Source organism: Aythya fuligula, chromosome 1, assembly GCF_009819795.1.
Source record: "Aythya fuligula isolate bAytFul2 chromosome 1, bAytFul2.pri, whole genome shotgun sequence".
NCBI classification, from domain to species: Eukaryota; Metazoa; Chordata; class Aves; order Anseriformes; family Anatidae; genus Aythya; species Aythya fuligula.
The window spans coordinates 75,020,582-75,039,530 of record NC_045559.1 but is presented as its reverse complement, the minus strand read 5'-3'; the positions used below and the strand labels follow the sequence as shown (position 1 = coordinate 75,039,530).

The 18,949-nt window shown below is 39.8% G+C and overlaps 1 protein-coding gene across 9 annotated transcripts in view; it reads left to right on the top strand.

Annotated features, from left to right (window-relative positions):
- PPFIBP1 (PPFIA binding protein 1) overlaps positions 1-18,949 on the top strand; it is a 110,832-nt gene that overhangs the window by 85,216 nt on the left and 6,667 nt on the right. For 2 of the 9 annotated variants that reach the window (XM_032181631.1, XM_032181596.1), the window contains 14 exons: positions 464-525; positions 1,220-1,295; positions 4,013-4,170; positions 5,138-5,268; positions 6,447-6,500; positions 7,619-7,679; positions 8,778-8,807; positions 9,982-10,153; positions 11,651-11,683; positions 13,856-13,997; positions 14,455-14,583; positions 15,271-15,421; positions 16,710-16,821; positions 16,976-17,064. In XM_032181631.1, coding sequence (XP_032037522.1) covers positions 464-525; positions 1,220-1,295; positions 4,013-4,170; positions 5,138-5,268; positions 6,447-6,500; positions 7,619-7,679; positions 8,778-8,807; positions 9,982-10,153; positions 11,651-11,683; positions 13,856-13,997; positions 14,455-14,583; positions 15,271-15,421; positions 16,710-16,821; positions 16,976-17,064 — 1,400 coding nt within the window. Of the gene's footprint in view, positions 1-463; positions 526-1,219; positions 1,305-4,012; positions 4,171-5,137; positions 5,269-6,446; positions 6,501-7,618; positions 7,680-8,777; positions 8,808-9,981; positions 10,154-11,650; positions 11,684-13,855; positions 13,998-14,454; positions 14,584-15,270; positions 15,422-16,709; positions 16,822-16,975; positions 17,065-18,949 lie in introns of all 9 variants that reach the window. The other 7 variants (XM_032181607.1, XM_032181587.1, XM_032181640.1 and 4 more) reach the window with 5 other exon arrangements.

Below are 18,949 nucleotides of genomic sequence, written 5' to 3'. Positions count from 1 at the left end.
TCATGATGTCCATTAATCCTATTGCTTTGTATAGTGGGTTTTTGAGATGCCATTTGGGGTGTTTATTGACTGTAGTAATGAGGATGTATTTTTATTGCATTCCAGTAGTAATATTTTGTATTTTGGACCTTTTGTTTTGCAATTATTTGATTATATGAGAGAGAGAGAGTGATAGTCAAGCAGTAGTTTTACTCATGACTCAGTTTTCCTGAAGTTGAGGGGGTGGATAATTTTATGAATTTGTTCATTTCCTTGATTTAAAAAAATATTAGAAAAAAGATTTTGTAGAAAATGGCTCTGTATATTTCCATCTAACATAGAATTTAAGTGGCTTGTGTTTTGTCTTTTAATTTGTGAATTTACCTTCAGATACTACTGAGTCAATTCTAGGGTATTTTTATTTTCCTTATTTCCTTACACTATCTTACTTAATTTGACTTAGGTAACTGTATTGTGTTTTTAGATATAGAGGTACAGAAAATGAAGAAGGCGGTAGAATCCCTTATGGCAGCAAATGAAGAGAAGGTAGCAAAGTCATTTTTTCCCTCTATAATCATTCATCAAAGTGAGTTAAATCTCTTAGGAAAATCTGTATACATGTCGCAATTCAATACAAAATCAAATTTGTAAGAATCAAGTATTCACTATAGTCAGAAGCACTGCTGTACCTTTTAAATGGAAAGATGCTGGGCATTTATGAGCTCTGTCCCATGTCCTCACAAATCAGTGTCATTAAATTCAGTGGGACTGCATTCTACACCATGTTTTGAAATGTAAAGAGCTCCAATGCAAGTCCCAGGAGATAAATACAGGCCACATTTCCAAAGGACATTCTGTAAAGTATGGTTTGTTTTCATGTATGGTTTTGCATATTTACATGCATGTACATTTAATAGGATGTTTTCTTTTGATCACCAGAGCCCTAAATCTTTTGATTACTGCTTCCTTTGTAAATGACACATGCATTATACTTGATCTTTGACTTAAAGAGGGAGCTGAAATCCAGTTTCAAGGCTGGGACAATTCTGTTGATTAACCAGATAACAGCTTTTGCTAAATGCAAGTATTTGATATTTCAAAGCCTCACAGAATTCTGGGTCCTGTCCCATCCATACTTCTAGTCTCACAGCCAATTAAATTGAATAATATCAAGTATTCATATTTATTATTTTTTATTTACGAAAGGAAAAAGATCAATCACAATTTTCCTTAATTTAAGGATCAGAAGATAGAAGAGCTTCGACAGTCTCTGAATAGGTACAAGAAAGTTCAAGACATGGTGATACTGGCTCAAGGTAAAAAAGGTATTGTACAGTTTAAGAAGTTTTAAACTCTGTTCCCATTTAAACTGTAGGTGCATTGTTATAGTGTTACATTTTGACTCTTAGACTTACTATCTTTGAAGGTATCTCTTAGGTATAGTAAAACAGTATACCAGAGCAAACTGTTAAATTTCCTTTTCTGTCTGTGCTGCTGCACATTTGGGTGCATCCGGTAGTAGTGACTACTGTTGTCAGTTGCTTATTTCCCCAGTGTAAAGTTAGCTTGAATGTGATGAGTTCTCACATTCTTTCCATTGCCTCTTGAAATGCCTTTCTTGATTAGGTACTACATTAACTGCTAAATATCGCAATTCCCTTCACTTGCAAGTGTTCCTTGGGAGGGGTTGGAAGCTGAGAAGAGCAGACCCTAAGCATGCATGTTCCTTCCAACCAAACAAGCACTGCCACAGCAGTTGCACACACTTACAGCAATGCCCAAGAGCTGCAGAAATACCTGTAGCAAAGTGGACATGCTGCCAAGACTGTGTTGTAATGGCACACAATGTCTTTGGCATGTAATGGAAGCCCCACAAACCACCATATTCAGCAGCTATGGAATAGTTCTTCCTTTCTGGAGTGGGGGGAAAGCTGGCTTTTCTTCATCTCTACTACTAACCTCTTCTCTCTTTGTCTCCCTGTCCACCTTCCCACACCCCTCAGATAATGAGCATAACCATGTGGCTGAAATGGTTGTTATATACTTACATATTGTAGCATGTGATGTTATGTTTCATACACTGAAAGGCTGGTGGAGCATTCCAGATCCAGGACCTTCTGATTCCCAAAGGTGATAAACGTTGAGGGTGGTGGTCATCAGTTTAATGTAACTACACTGAGTACCCTCTCTTTCCCCTTTCTCCCTTAAAAGATAAGCAAAACAAGCACATGGAGAGCATTACCCTGAAATGGTTCTGGGTTTTCAGATGAAAACACTCAGATGTTAGAAAACAAGCACTCTCTTTACAGTTACAATCCAGGCCTATTTGCATTATAGCTCCTATAGGATGATTTTTTTTCCCCACATCATACTTCTCTTCCAGTACTCAAGTCACATGTTGTAGGTCATCACCCTCTGAAAGACCTGTCTTCAACAAATTTTGGACATTAGCATTCTACCAATGTATGTATACATAATATATGCACAACTTTAAAAGTCTGTGTGCTGTGATGTTGCATTGCTACATTTTTAAAACCTCCTTTGTGTGCGAGTTCTTTGAAGGCCAACACAGCCTTTCACAGGCCCTGAACTGCCCCGAGTGTGTTGCCTTCTTTAGGGCAGATGGCAGATGGGCATGTGGTTTTTGTTTTTTTGTTTGTTTTTCCCCAGCTTCTCTCAGCTTAGTGTCAGGAACATAAACTGAAACTGGAAATGGCATACTTTGAAGCATTTTGGGCTCAGGTTGCATAGGGAAGCCTTTTTGCTACCTCCTTGTTAGTAAGTGACTCCTCCTCCCCTTGTTGTAAGGGAACAGAGATCAGACAGTTCACCCTGTCTGTGGGCATCAATTTTGGTATGTAAGAACCTTTACTGCCTCAAAACCAGCACTCAGGAACACTAAGAACACAACTTGAATGTCTTCATTCTGCCAAAGCTAGGATCACACAGAATCTGTGAGGGAAGAGGACAGAGGGTCATGAGTGCAAAGCAACAAGCTTAATGTCGTGAAAGAGGAGGAACATTTTTAAAATAGGGATTGCTTTTTCATGGAGTGCCATTCCTTCAAAGAGAGGAAGAGGGTAAAACAGACATCGAGTCTCTGGGAACTGTGGTGTATGGTTGATTCATAGAGCAATGGACAGGCAGTGAAAAATGAGCAAGAAATAGTGATATGGTTTAGTGGAGGACTTGTTAGTGTTAGGTCAGAGGTTGGACTCGATGATCTTGAGGTCTCTTCCAACCTAGAAATTCTGTGATTCTGTGAAAGATCTTTCATGTAAACAGACTTTGGCTTATATTTGTATCAGGTCTTTTGCAACAAGTGCTAGGTTTCTGCTTGCTTTTTAGAAAGTATCAGTTTCCTTGAACATTCCCCTACTGGGGTCAGTACTCCGGTGTTAGTGACAAGTATGGAAATCCAGGTCTGTAATGAGGCAGTTCAGGAGCAAGCCACTCTGTGGACGCAGAGGATGTCAGATGCTGATGCAGGCTACCAAGTTAACTAAATGAAACACACTCAGTTTGTGGCAGCCTGCAAACATAAAGCAGTCACTTAAAAGCTGGTGTTAAGTTCTTGTGCTGTGGACTGCATTTTTCCTATGGGTAACTTAAATACACCACAGAGATGGGTTGTTTTTGTCTCAGGCAAACTTTGACCCATCCCCCTAGTCTTTCCCTAGTTAATATGCAAAAAGTAGTATTTAGTATGAAATCCCAGGACATGAGACAGGAAATAACTACTTCAGTTTATTGAGCTTTTTGAAACTGATCCCACTAAATGCCTTTACAGGGGGCTGGGCTTTTGCTGTCAGATGCGTGTTTCCCTTCTGCTTCAACCCTGCCACGCTGTGGCAGTTGAATTAGGAAGCAGCATGTGGTACCTTCTCCTATTGGACTTTCTCCTAAAAATACATAATTCAAGCCTCTTCCAATAGCCCATAAATGAGGATACTGGCTGCACCTTGCATAGGAATGAGAGTTATCATGTATCCAGAAGTCAAACCAAGAAATTTCCCATCTTCTCTCCCTGCAGGCAAGGAAAGTGACAGTGAAGATTTCTTGCATTCAGGATCAGTTTCTACAGTTTTATTGGACACACCAACTCTGACTGACCCAGAGAAAAGTCCATCCCCAACTCCTGTAACAGCATCTCCAATCCATGATGAGTTTAACATGAATATTCATGAAGAGGTATCTCTTTTTTCATTTTTTAATTCCTTTACTCCTTGAAAATATTGCCTGTGCTGGACTCATGTTAGAGACATCAAAACTCGTGATTCCGAAAAGATTTTTTTCTGGGTCTCAGTTTTAGTAATCTTTCCTAACCTTTTGGACAAGGTGGATTTCTTGTGAAACCTGCTGAGGAGTTTCATTGGAATCCAGCTGAATTTATTTTCCTTAATCAGATGGGATCAGGAAATAGCAAATAGCTGTATTTGTCATGGTAATGGGTCTTAACTATTTTTCATATCAAACATGTCTGTTTTTGGAGCTGCATTTCATTTTTCAGGAACTGGAAGTTAACATGCTGGGACTCATTTAATATACCCTGTCATATTTAAAAGGATGCAATCATCAATGTATGGATGGTAATCATGTAATGATTGTAAACATCATTACATGATTGCATTCAGTGAAATAACTAGGTTATTGTCAAATCTCTGTTTTTTTTATGTTCACATTTTTCAGTAATAAATCTACAGATCTCTTCTCTTAAAACTCTGAATCAAAGAAGGGATTTGATAGACATAACTAAACAGCATGATAGACATAACTAAACAGCATGAACACACACTGAAGAAAAGATGTTCAGCAGCTTTCTGGTATTCTCTGAGTGGCCTGAGGACAGGCATGAACCTGAAAAATTAACTACTCTTCTTGGAGTCTGTGGTAGAGAGAGATTTAGCTGGCAACCTGTGGTGGCTTTTAAGGTTTTTGTCTACACCATAGCTTATCAGTGCAGCAATTCATGCTTTATCTTCCAGTGACATTTTTCAAGTAGTAAATCACCACTGTCTTTAAAACATATATATATAATTTATTTCCTTTTTTTATAATTTTAATTTGGAGCCTTTTTATAGTTTATCTATCACGTTTACCATTTATGACTGCTTAATTTGAGCTCATTTCAGTTTGAGATATTCTTCTTTCATTTTAGAATACCTTACAGATCCACACAAGTGTTTTACAGATTTCAATCCCATCTTTTTCATCAACGTCCAAGAGTTCAGAAATTGTTGCAGAGAAAGTGAAAACACAGCCTAGGTCAGATCCCGCAAGTGATTTGAGGTATTATTGTTTTCATGTATTTTTCAATTGTAAATCCAGTATTCTGTGATGTTTAATGAAAGTAATAATCTGCCAATGACGTCAAGTTATTAAGTTCATTAAATGAGACTAACGTTCACTTGACTAGCTATCACAAACTAATCATGTATTTGCAAACTGTGTTGATTAAATATTTTTCAGTAAGTAAGCATTGATTTGGTGGTTGTTGCTTGTAGCAGCACTCATACTCTGTATCAGTTGCATCGCAAGAAATGAACAGGAGAGAAAAACTGACCTAATGTAATTAAGGACACCGAATTTTTATTTTTATATAGTTTTACATCACCTAGGTCTGGCTGAGATAATGTTGGCTGTGTGCTAACAAATGTGTTCCTGATGATTTGCATTCAGGCATTTTCCACAGTTGCTAAAGATTGGTGTAAGGCACCACACAAACTGCCACAAAAGGGCTGTCCAACGCTGACCTTGAGCTGTTAACAGTGCCTCAAAAGGAAACCACAAGAAGTGTTTCAAGAGATCAGAGAAGGAGATATCCTTGGTGTGCCATCCTTTGATGTGATGAAATGCAGATATTTCTTCAGTTGTTCTTATGAGAACTGTGCCTGAGATTTTCCAATACCAGACTAAGCATGTAGATCCAGAAATTCAGAGAAGCCAGAGCAGGGGGTGCATGGCTGCACCCTGGGGCTGTGGCTGAAATGTGGCTCCTGTGCCCCAGACTGCAGCCTCCTGGGTGAGAAGCTCATGCAGCTCTAGCCATTGCTGCAGATATTTATATCCTGCCTCTTAAAAACAAAATAAACAAACAACAACAACAAAACAGCAAAGCACCAACCAACAACAAAACTCCCAGCACTGTGGGTAAGTCACAGGGAGCCAGTCATCTCTGCTACTTGGTGTTGCAATGCTACACTATGCGTGCTGTAACCTCTGCTGCAGTACTGTAGTATTGTAGTTAACTTACAGTATGAGTTTTCTTTCCTGGGGCACTTGAGCTCAACTTCGTCTTTTAGAAGACTTGACAACTGTAGAGGAGAATATTTGGCATGTGCTAATGTGGTAACAGCTGAAGTGAAAATAAATAAAAGCAGGCTGAGATTTTAGGATTTGTGTATTAGCAAGGTGTTTGCATGGAGAACTTAAATACGTTATTTTTTTCATATCTTTAATTTTTACAGTGAAGGAAGATCAACTGGTTCCTCCCCAGGAACTCAGCTGTGTGACGGTCCAGCGTAAGTATCAAAAATATTGGGGAAACATATGTGGCTGTTGACTCAAAAACCCTATCAATCCCTCCATATTTTACAGACACATGCAAATATGCCAAGTAATTCCAGCCAAGATGTAGCGGTGGTGGTTTTCTGTTCATGGCCGTTATTTTCCAATGCTTTATCTGTGCACACGTGCTAACAATTTCTTTTATATTATGAAGCATCTCTAATTGAGTCATAGACCGTCAATAGACACTGAAATTTACAGTTTTCTGTAGTACAAGTGCCTCTGTTTTGCTTTTGTTCTTTTGATAGTGGGGAAAAGGTACTCAGCAGACTACAATGAAAACATAATTTTAACCTGTCACATAACCGTATTGCTCAGGAAAACCAGTGGGACTATTTATGAGCTCAAGGTTGAGTCAAAGCAATTTGTTAACGATGTGCCCAAGTCAACAGGGTTTGTTTGGTCCATTGCATAACGCTCAATGTCTGTTTATATTTTGAGTGATTTAGTGCCATGAGACTATTCCCAAAGCCAAATTCTACTGCCCTTATGCTGGTATAAAGATAGGTAACATTGTAAAATGCAGTGAAGTTACTCTTTTAACTGTATGTAGGGAAGACTTAAATGGTAAATTTCTTTTCAGACTTGAGCACTCCAGCATAAGTCTCACCAGAACAGGGAGATACCTGGTCTCAAATGGAAAATAAACTGTAAATAAAATACTAAAGCATGATTGGCTTACTGTGCTTGGCTTCTGTAAGGATTAAATTAGTCAGAAGCCTCTTGCTAATAATACTGTTTCTCATAGCTTCTGTTTATATCACTTTTGCCTGTGTAACTTCTGCTTGTACCTCTGAAAATAAAACTTTAAATAAGAAGCCAAAAATATCCAAGGTAGGCATCAGGTCACTGCAGCATTAGCATCAGTAATTATGATCTGGAGGTTCTTAGAATATCTCCTCAAACTGTGTGGGCTCTGATTAGTGTGTTGATTGCCTTAATTAGAAATGTCTTTGTTTTTGAGTATATCTCATCACGTATTGTAATGCTTTTCGAAAGCGAACTCCTGAGAGTGTATTTATCTTAGAAAATTTAATGCCAGTTACTCCGCTTGTTCTTCATGTTGTTTCAGAACTTCTCCACTGCAGAAGTCCAGCAGTCTAAGCAGTTTGAAGAAGGAGACATATGAAGCGGTTGGTTTGAGCTCTTACTTCCATCTTTCCCTTTGAAATGGGGATGACATCTCTGTTATGGCACTGACCCTGCAGATGCCTTGTTTTCTTACTGTGAGAAACGCTGGGTCACAGCAAGGCTCCTCATATCATGTGTTACCAGTGGTCTCAGATGTGTGACATCTTCCAGACTTTATTAAAGGAGAAAATCTGTCCTTGCAAATGTAGTTTTTGTTTGTTTGTTTGTTTTTCTGCTTGAGGTGTTTACCAGAAAATCTCATGCTGTGTTTTTCTTCAAATAATGAGTGGTGGTGTTTGTTTTTTTTTAAACTTAAGTTGATATGCTTTTCTGATTTAAGACACACAGAAAATGTGCTACCACTTCCTTCCCGTGTTTAAGGCTAATAATTTTGGAAGGCTGTGTAATTAGTGCATTCTAAAATACAGTCTGCGATGGCTCTGCGTTTCAGGTGGTTGGGAACAAAATATTGAGCCATTGTGTTTCTGGTGATAGCTTCTGTTTAGGCCACTTTAGAAGAGACAAAACAGATAGACTCTGTCATCAAATCAGGGTTATTCCTGTGCGTTTTTTTTGACAGCCTAAACTGTTAAAAGCTCTTAAATTGTCTGATAGCCAAGCTGACCAAGAGCTGTGCTTTACAGCTTAAGAAGGATGTTGACAGTACTGAAAATATGACCAGAACTTGATTATGAAAGCTAGAAATTCCAGGCTGTGGGGTTGGTTGGTTTGGACAGGCAAGGAGTAGAGGCTGTGGATGTTTCATCTACTTGGCTTCTACCCTGTCTGATTTCTGCTATGGGTCCTGTCACCCAACTGTGCTCAATAGTGCCTTACAGGCTGCTTGTCACTGATTATGTACACAGCTAATCCCTTACAAAGTAAACTGAAGCAACTGTACTTTCATGTCAGCTCACTGACCTCAAAAAAAGCAAGAATTAGTCTGTGCGAAATACAGCTCCAAAGAGATATCTTTAGGGAATAAAAAAAGTACAGAGAATGGGTATATTGGTCAGTTCAACTCAGGGTGACTGTAATGAATTGGATACTGACTATAAACTGTGACTTCTAAAATGTGTTTCTTAATCTTTCCGAAACAGGACAGAGACCCTGCACAGAAGCCAACAGAGGTAATGTGTGTGTATGCTCCTGTGTGAATGCAGAGAAATGTGGACAGCAAGTAGGTGGTGAAAGGCTCAAACTTGTGAAATTGCAGCATGCAGTTCCAAAGGGAGAATGCAACAAGATAGCAAGGAGGATATGATGAATTGCCACAACCGCTTTGTATCTCACACATTCTTGTCCTCTCACACGTGAATTATCTTTCAGTCTGGTAGAGCATAAGGTTGCCATCTAAGCCAATGTTTCCCCCACATAATTCTACCACTCAATAATTAGCAAAGCTAACCATTAACTATTACACTGACTATAATTAGTGTCTCTAAAAACCGTTGGGTTTCCAGATTGTTTTCTGTAACAGCTGTGTTCTTAAAGAGACTGTCATTGCAGAACAGTTACACCATGGTCTACCCTACTATGTCAGTAGTTTGCATGCAACAGTTGCTGCCTGTAGGAAGATCTGAGTAGAGAGAACACCTACATCAAACACCTATATCAGATACTGCTTTTAGCCCAAATGTGGTATCCATTCAGCAAAAGCTAAAGGAATGTGTTTAGATTGTGAATGAGTTTTTTTCTGCCTTTAAAGAAACACTGAAACAGCAAAAAAGGTTAAAACTACTACTTGAAATTGGTGAACTGATGTTTCTGATTTTCTGTCCTGTCATTTTTACGCTTCGCTATGTGCTTACTCTCAGCTTGGTCAGTGGACATAATCATTTAATTAATTTCTTCTGAAATTGCATAGCAGTAACAAGATGAAAGGGGCTATGTGGCACTTGGCAGAGAACTGATTTAGTGTGGGGGTTTTGTCTCCCTCGTTGCTTCCCATTGCCCCTTCAGCTACCAGTGGGGGAGACAGAAACCCTGGAAATTTGGAAGAGTTCAAAGCCTTCCAGGACTGTATTTTTATCGTTTTCATACCTGTAAGCCTTACTTGCAGAAACTGAGAAACATCTTCAAGACAACACGTTATTCTTAGAAGCTAGTGGTAGTAATCCTGGATCCTGAATATATTCAAATGAAGATCTTGTCTGTGTTCTCCTTTATGCTTTTTACCTTGTTTTCTTGTAGTAACAAAAGTGAAGGAATGACTCTTCAGGTTATCTGTCAACAGTCACTTTGTATCTTTCTAAAAGGTCCTTTGCAGTTCCCTGATACTGACTGTTTCCCTACCTTAAGCAGGTTAAACCTCCAATGGAAGGTAATAATTTTGCAACTGTCCCTCCAAAATCTCCTTCTCACGGTGTCACAGGAGATGAGGATAGTTTTGGTACCCGTAAAGCCAGATCTTCATTTGGACGAGGCTTTTTCAAGATAAAAAATAACAAGAGGACTGCAAGTGCCCCAAATCTGGGTAGGTATTGTGCACCTGCACTCAGATTCTGTGCATTTTGACAAATGTCTTAATAACAGAGAACTAGAGGTTTATTTTTTTTCTGGGTGCTGTAACAGTCCTAAGAAGCAGGAAAGCCAGCCTTGGTCTCACTGTGACTTGGTGGTACTGTTCTCAGTAGAATGATTGGAAAAAATGAAGCAACAGACAGAGAAAACCTCTCTGATGTAATGAAATTAGTTGATCTGTCTTAACCTCTGCTGTGATATCTCCCCTGAGACTTTGTAATAGAATGCTGCAGTTCTGAAATGCTGGCTGCCTGGTGGTAGTTCGCACATGAGACTTGTGGGTATTTTTTCTCCCACGGTCCCATCCTCAGTTTATCTTTCATAAGATTTTTCAGATGTATGGAAATGAGGCAGCTACATTCAGTCTTCCTCTTTATTTTATGCGTATTTAAGTAGCCTTGCAAAAGAGATTGTGACAACAAGAACAGCATTGACAAGTTATTCAAGCTCATTTTGAGTTCTAGACCTGTGATGGAAAGTGTTTTTTTTTTTTTTTGGTTTTGTCATTCGATGACATTTGGATGATGAAGAAATAAAATATTTTGCTTAATGCAGAAGTTGCTGTTACCAGTAGCTGAAATCCTACTTGCATTAGCTGCTCTGCTACAGTAGTATTTACACTGTTCCTGTTCAAGCATCAAGTGAGTCTGTGCATCAGATCTACTGCCATTTATCTAAAATTTATTTCTATTGCACAAAATTTAGGACTTTAGCTCTATCTTTCAGAAGCATAAAAGGGGACAGCTTCTTCTGTCTTGAGCAGAAGAGTCTCCTGCTTTTACTTACCAATGACAATTCTGGGTCATTTTTTAAAAGAAATAACATGCTCACACATTTATTATGCATTGCACATAATTTACCTGTGTCGTGTGGCATGGAAATTTACTAGCTTACTTGAAGTAGATACACAGTCTGTTCTGAGGATTAGACTTTGCTTTGGTTTATTTTGTGCATTCTTTTGTGTAATCATCTGTTTCATCCTGAAATTTGTTTAACAAGATGGAGTTCTTGTGGCTGTCATAAAAGGCTGGAAGATGGGCCATCTAGAGCATGGTTCTGTGGATTTGAGTGAGTTACCCATGTTATCCAGGTTTCAGTGCTTCCATCTGTAAAACTGTTGTCCAGATACTTGCCACCCCACAGGAGCCTGCATGAGTCACATAGCAGGTGACCTCCCTGCACTGAAGTGATGGAGGGTGCTGTTTTAACCTCTCCACCAAGGATCTTTACTGCATTTCTTTTTCTGTGAGAGAGGGATTAGCAGCGAATTGGAAATCCTAATCTCTCTGTAAATTCAATGTTGTATGTGGTGCATGTGCCTTATTGTACCTCCCTCCTTTTGTCCTGTATTTTGCTGATGTAAGTTTTGAAATGTGTTTTACCTTGTCCCTCTGCGTGTTCTCTCCCCTTGTGCTGCGTGTGGTTATGTGCGTTGTTTGGATATCTGAAGATCGCAGTCGAAGTGCAAGTGCACCTACCTTAGGTATAGTAATACTGCATGTCTGCCTGTACCAGCACTGCGCTGTGACTGCTGCTAACAGCTGGTTATGGCCACACACTTTTAAAGCAAAAGCTACACGAGAGCTCTGCATCAAAACTGTGCATTGTTAAAAGGAGTTTCCATGTAACATCTGCCCTCTGCTATAAGTCAGCTGTGCAATTTTTTGATAGCTGCTACTAATGAGAGATTGCGGGTTAATTTGCAGAGACCTTTGCCAAAGCTTTGAGCACAGAGTTACCTACAGACCAAGGTAGCAACTGAGAATCAGCAACATATAAACACATGGGGCACCTTTGTGCTGGTGCCCCTCTTGGACACCCCTGTATAAACTTGAAGGGTGGCAAAGCAGCGTTGGAGTGTATTTACTTCTCAGGCATTCATTTAGGGGAGCTCTGAGGGGAAGGGTATGTAAGTTCTCTTCTGAGAAGTAGTTATATTTATTATGTAGTAAATGAATGAGAAATAATCGGGGCAGATTGAGATGGAGCTATTTATGTAGTAAAACCTGATCTCACAATGTGAGCATTCCCTGAGTGATTCTGGCAAGGACAGGGAGGACCTACAGAGTCTGACATTAGCAAATGGAGCTGTGTCAGCTGGTGTGGCAGCACAGCCATTGCGTGTCACCCTTGCTGACAAAGAAACACAAGTGCTCTTGGCCCTCTTGGTTTCCCATACAGCCCTATAAATGTCATCTCCTCTTAGAGGTTGTGTCAGTGGAGCAAGGTACAAGGAGCAAGTATTGCAATACCCGCAAATCTCTGCTTCTAATGCATCTAGCCTTGTCCTTGATCTCTCTCTTCAGAATTATGTTTAAATGTGTTTTTTTTTGTTGTTGTTGTTTTGTTTTGTTTTGTTTTTTTGTTTTTTTTTTTTTTCTAAGCTGGCACTTTTTCTTATCCGATTAAAGCAAAGATCACTAATGCAAAAGCCTGGTTTGACACTACCGCTGTCTCTCAATGGCAGAATTCCCATATTCAGTAGTGGTCAAACCAAAGTACGAAGAAATAATCTTTTATGTGACCTTGTTGCTTCACTATGAGGTTTCACTTGTAAATCACTGAAGGAAAATGGGGCATGTTCAAATGTAGTCTATCTGAAACATCTAAAATTTTGCTCAGCAGAAAGGTATGCTGAGACCACGTGTCCCAGCAGTGTGTGCTCTAGCTTGATTCATGCAACGTGTTTTCTCCTGGAAGTCTGAGAGTCCATGTCAAAAACAAACGATGGTCATCTAATTACACACCCACATGAAAACAGGGTAAAAGTGGCTGCAGGCCTGACTGTCAGCCTGCTGTAGGCTGCCTTGCCACAGCTGCTTCATCTGAGCAGGCTCGTGCTGTCACTGTTCTTCAGCAAGCAAGTGGCATAAGCCACTTTATGGTGACTTATGGTGACTTTATTCAGCTATCTAGCACTTTGCTGCCACATCTCTGCTTATGTAGCCTAATAGATACTGCAATTTTGTGTAATTTCTTTTTAAATGGTCTTTAAGTAGTTTTGTTCTTTGTTAGCTTAGCTTTTATGAAACAGTCTTGTAACAACTTCACTTGTGAGTTTTGTTGTCAAAGAAAACAGCTATAGATCAAACTTTTCACGTTAATCAGAGTGCTCTATAGTTCTCTCCAAAGAGAAGATTCAGTTCAGACAGAGCCTAGACTTCATGGTATTTCTCTACAGAGGAACGAAACACTTCAGAACTTGCATGGGGGAAGCCCTCTTTCCACCAATGAGGTGAAAGGGCCCTCTTACTCCTGGGATGTAGGAGGAACTGTTTGTTGCTGGAATTTTCTGAGTGGGGAATTTAGGAGATACTGCAGATCTTTAGGAAAGATGCCCACAGGATAATAATTTTTTTTTTTATTTTTTTTTTGGGGGCTCTGGGGACTTCTGCTATGGCACTGATTTGTTCCTGGGCTTCTGTGAAAGGACACTCCCTGAGAAAGAGTGTATGTGGGATTTAAATCATTGATTAATTCACCAAATGTTTGTTGCCTACTCAACCAGCAAGGACATTGCCTTGGAGTGTTTCAGTAAGGCCCATGAATGAGGAAGACAAGCTCAATAATTTTAGATAGAGTTGTTCCAGAGTTCAGGAGTGTGTCTGTACAGTGCTGTGAAAGCAAGTCTTGATGGAACTTTGTTTTCTAATAGCTGAAACAGAAAAAGGATCTGCAGATCACTTGGATCTGGCTGGCTTGCCCCCTCGACCAAAAGAAACAGATAGTTTACAGATGACTCCGCCTTCTCCAGATTCCAAGAAAAAGGCCAGAGGAATCAAGAAGTTTTTTGGAAAGTAAGTGAAAGATGCGAAATGACCATTATGCAGAGCTGGATTTTGCAAAGGGTTTTGCAAGGGTTCTAGCCGAGCACTGGGGCTGCCCAAGCTGATGCTTTTGGGAGGAAGAAGCTGGTGGGCTTAGCAGGAGCACTGCTCTGTCTTCCGTCTTCTTGTACGCATTTTCTGTCAAATCTGCCTCAGCTTCTCATCTTCCATTTTCCCCTCTCCAACCAGTGGCCCTGTGGTCTGTTCAAGGCAGGCTATGGGCATGGCTGGTGTGACCGTCACAAGAGCAGGAGCATGGTATTTAAGGTTTTTTTGTTTGTTTTTTTTTTTTTGGCTACTGGTGGGTTGGTGGTGGGTGCAGGAAGGGCTACAAACCCCATGGGAAATCTTGTGTGTGTTGGTTGTACTAGTAGAAGCATTCCTTTTCCTTGGTCAAATATGAATATACTTCCTTCCATTAATCTAGACTTAAAAGAAGTCAGTCTACCACCTTCAACCTAGATGACATGTCCGAGACTGAGTTCAAAAGAGGAGGGACAAGAGCAACTGCAGGGCCGCGACTAGGCTGGTCTCGAGACCTGGGGCAATCTCACAAGTAAGATGAGTGGTGAAAAGTGTGCCAATGCTTGTCTTCCTGGCAGCTCCAGTAGAGCACAGGGTCAAAAGGAGAATCACAATGTCAAAAGGATACATTCCCTCCCCTGGCGAGCAGAAACAGGCAGATCCATGCTATTTCTTCCTTTGAGAAGTGGTCTTGGCAAGGTTGAGGCTGGTTGGGTGGTGGGTGCCCAGGGGTGGGATCTTGCTGCTGAGTGAAGCTTTTCATGCCTGTGACTTTGCAGGAGTGCATCTGTAAGGCTGCACAAAATGGATCATGAGCCCTCGTGTGGCCATGAGAGATATTCCTCCAGTATATTTCCTGCTGCATTTCTAGGGATTAAAGGCAAAAGTGAAATATTATATTTTTTATTTAGAGTTTTAGCCACCCTAGGCAGCAAAGGTGATTGTGCCAGTAGCATTAATAGATTATGTTTATTGTAATGGTGATGCGAGATCAGTAGCAATTAGCACTTTGTGGTGCTAACAATTCTGACGTAGAGATACGCTATTCCAAGGCTTACCTAGCAGCTGATCATGATGCACGTTCTTCCCTGGAGATTGCCCCAGCTCCCACCAAATACCTATGAATGAATGGCTCAGTTGTTCTTATTATTTTAAGTATGAAAGCAGAAGATTGAGGCATGGGATTTATCAATCTCTTTTTTTGTAAAATCTTCTGAAGTGAGCTGGACATGCCATTTGCCAAGTGGACGAAAGAGCAGGTTTGCAACTGGCTCCAGGACCAAGGACTAGGCTCTTATATAAGTAATGGCAGACAATGGATACTGTCGGGGCAAACACTTCTTCAGGCTTCTCAGCAGGATTTGGAAAAGGTGAGAAGTACTAGAAACACTACTTTTAATTAAACTTAAAAAAAAAAAAAAAAAGTATTTCTATTAATGTAAATCATGTCTGCACTGTGAAGTGCATCTAGTCAAAATAAAAATGTAAAAAATTTTTTTAGTTTTCTTTTTATTTATCATCTGCAACAATGCAAAATCTGGTTCTTTGTAGGTGACATTTAGTAGAAATGTAATGTTCTGTAATGAAACTCTTAATTAGAAGTTTGTGAATTAACTTCACTAGACATGGACACCTGAATTGGCTGTGCTGCTTTTTAAAAGCGTGCACTCAAGAGTGCTTCATTATCAAACAGCTTTGAAACAGGTTCATTATCATTTATTTATGGCACAGTTATTTTATGCCTGTGTGAAAAAGTTGTAAAAAGCTGCTGCTTTGGTCTGGATGTATTTTCTGCCCATTTTACAAAGAGGCATACACCCTGTTACACACAGGGTGACCATTGTCTTTGTCTTAAATTATGGAATCGTTTGTCTTGTTTCCTAAAACTAGAAGAAAAAAAAAAAAAAAAAAAAAGAAAAGTTGGTTTAGTTTACACTTTGAATCCACAATGTTTGCTAATGTTTGAATTTCCAACTTTTAATAATTACTACCCTCAGGAAATAGTAACCCTAGGGAAGGGGGGAGTTGTTTCAATTAGTAAGCTAATTCAAAGTTATACTATACTACAACTTTAGTTATACTATACTACAACTGGAATACAAGAAGTGTGATGTGGACATAGTGGTTTGTGGTATTCAGAGATAACATTAACCAGTGAGTGCTAGTAAAAGTGTACATGGGATTAAATAAATCTTCGATGGCGGCACTTGCACCTCTAGACTGGGGAAGTTCTTGTGCATTTGGAAGCATAAATAAATTTCAGTAATTCCTGGGACCTTTATATGCTTTTAAATAATTAACACATTTAACCTTACCTGCCTAAGTGGGAGGGAAGGTTGTAATCACATCAAGTATTTTTCTGAATATTAACATGTTTTAAATTGTTTGATTTAAGCTGGTATGGCAATACTATGGCTGATATTTTCATATAGTTCTTTAGAACCTACGTCTCTTAATCCACTCCAGTGAGCTGGCATTTCCATAATTCCAAGCATGTGCTGAGATAGTTTTGGGATTCAGCAATGGGAAATATACCTGCCAAGTCACCATCAAGTGCTGTTTACACTGTGACTTTCTGAAACCATATTTAATTCTTAGCAGAGGGAGAAATAAAGTACAGTATTGTCGTAAGCTTTGCTGCTTTCCTTACTTTCACAGGAGCTTGGGATAAAGCACCCATTGCATCGGAAGAAGCTTCAGCTTGCTCTGCAGGCGCTTGGGTCTGAAGAGGAAAACAATCATGGAAAACTGGATTACCACTGGGTTACAAGTAAGATTTTATTGCATGCTGAAGCAGCAACTTTTTGTAGGGGTTCCTAATCATGGCAAATTTAAGGCTCAAAGAGTGATAATAGCACCAACAGACATGGTTGCTATTAATCGAGAAGAGCTTTGCTGCACTAATGTGGTTGTCTCGGTCTTAGGGTGGCTGGATGACATTGGCCTCCCCCAGTATAAGACCCAGTTCGATGAAGGAAAGGTGGATGGCCGAATGCTTCATTACATGAGTGTGGTGAGTAAATGTTTCTTCTTTTCCTGACATCTTTGCCATGTTCTTAGTTTTTCCTCACTTCAAAGCACACTGGCATACCTCCAGACAGCTCACTTAAAGACCAGGTGAGGCTAGAGAGACCTGCTTTCAACCTGCCATCATTGTGACTGCATAGATATTAAATTCACTTAACACTTGAACCTCTTTCCCTCAGCCCTCCCACAGGAGTGTGCACCAGCCAAATCCTTGCTGTCCCCATAAGCATCCCATTTATGGGGCACTGGAGGGCATCTGTGGCTGCTTGGGCAGCTCTGGCAACACAGACATCTGTTCTCAGATCCTGCTGGGGAGAGCAGGACCAGATAGACATCTTACAGAGGATGAGGAGTCAGGTCATAGCAGTCTGGTTTGTAGCTTCCTAGAGTGGAAAGTTGACAGCTCTGGAGGCCAGCAGACCATCTGCACATTACTCTGGGTCTTTGTTCAAAGTTTTAAAGAGAAACTTAGAAGTACTGTGAGGTCACCATCTGCATATTTGAGTTTTGCCCCAGATGACAAGATCTATTGAAAGGAAGCTAAAGGTGGAGCTTACACTTGCTCTTGCAACATTGCAGAGGCTACACATATACTCATGTTATGTACCAAAAGCAGAGTTCATTCCAACACCTACACATCTCATATGTCTCGTGAGATGTCAGTATTTTCAAAGCTGTTGAACAGTTCAGAAATTGGGCCTGCAAATTTTCTGCATGATTGCAGAGAGAAAGTGAGAGTGTCAGAAGCACTGCTAATGCTAAAAAGATATTCTGGGATGCCATATTTGCACATGCTGTATCGCAGAATTTAACAGAATGCTTGAAATTGTAGTAGGTATCCTGTGTTAATGCTAATAGCTGCAACCTGTAGAAAACAGAAGCCCAGATAGTACAGCTCACCTGCAAGTATTTCCTATAGTCTTTCCAGCTTTAAAGACAATATCTTAAAGTGAAAGAGCAAACAAAGTAAGCAAGAGCCCAGAATCATACTTGAGTAATGAGCAATCTTGCACTTAATTGTCTGTGATGTTGTCTGATGTGCTCAGGCAGCATGTGTAAGTACACAAAAGCGTGCAGATTCTGTGGTCGCATTTCATGCAGCTGGGCTTTTGCTGTTCGTGATGCTATTAATTAATAGAAGTAGGTAGAATTTTTTTCTTCTCTTCTCTTCAGTGAGCAAATATTAAATCTACTTACATATTGATGTGGATGCTTAGGGTAAGAAAACCCAAGCAATTTTCTTTGAAGAGAATTGCAGTTTTAAGAGACAGCTTGTTTGAAAACAGGACACATTTAATAGCATTTGTATAATGTATTTCAAAATGTACACAACCAGTGTCAGCTACCCACTTTAGTGCCTGTCAGGTGAAGCCAACCTAGCACGTTTCATTTGTCTAAAACATCAGGTAAGATGACTTATAAGGCATTTGTTCTTCTCTGAAGAAGTAAATGGAAACTGAGCATTGCCAGTATTATTCCCTTCTTTGTAACAAAGAAGTCAGTCGCAGTGGTACTCCCTCATGAGTTGTGCTATGAACAGAGTAAAAGTTATCATTTTATGCCGTGTTTGCATGTATTTTGTACAGCTCTCACATTAGCTCAGCTACCTGACATGATTTTGCTGTCAAGTGCTTTTCAGTCAGATACTCGAGTACTTGCTGCTTGCATAAGGTGTTTTGGTGTTTGCTTCCTTTTGTTTTTGAGTTTGGACATTAATATTAAAGGAGGAGGAAGTTTCTTTCTTTTGCTTGTTAAATCATGGAGATCTGCTGCCAGCAGGTTCTGCTGAAGTTGATCTTGTGTTGGGAGACTTTATCACTATTGACTAGATAAGCATTGAATGCTGATAGGCTACAGTGTAGGTGGTAAAG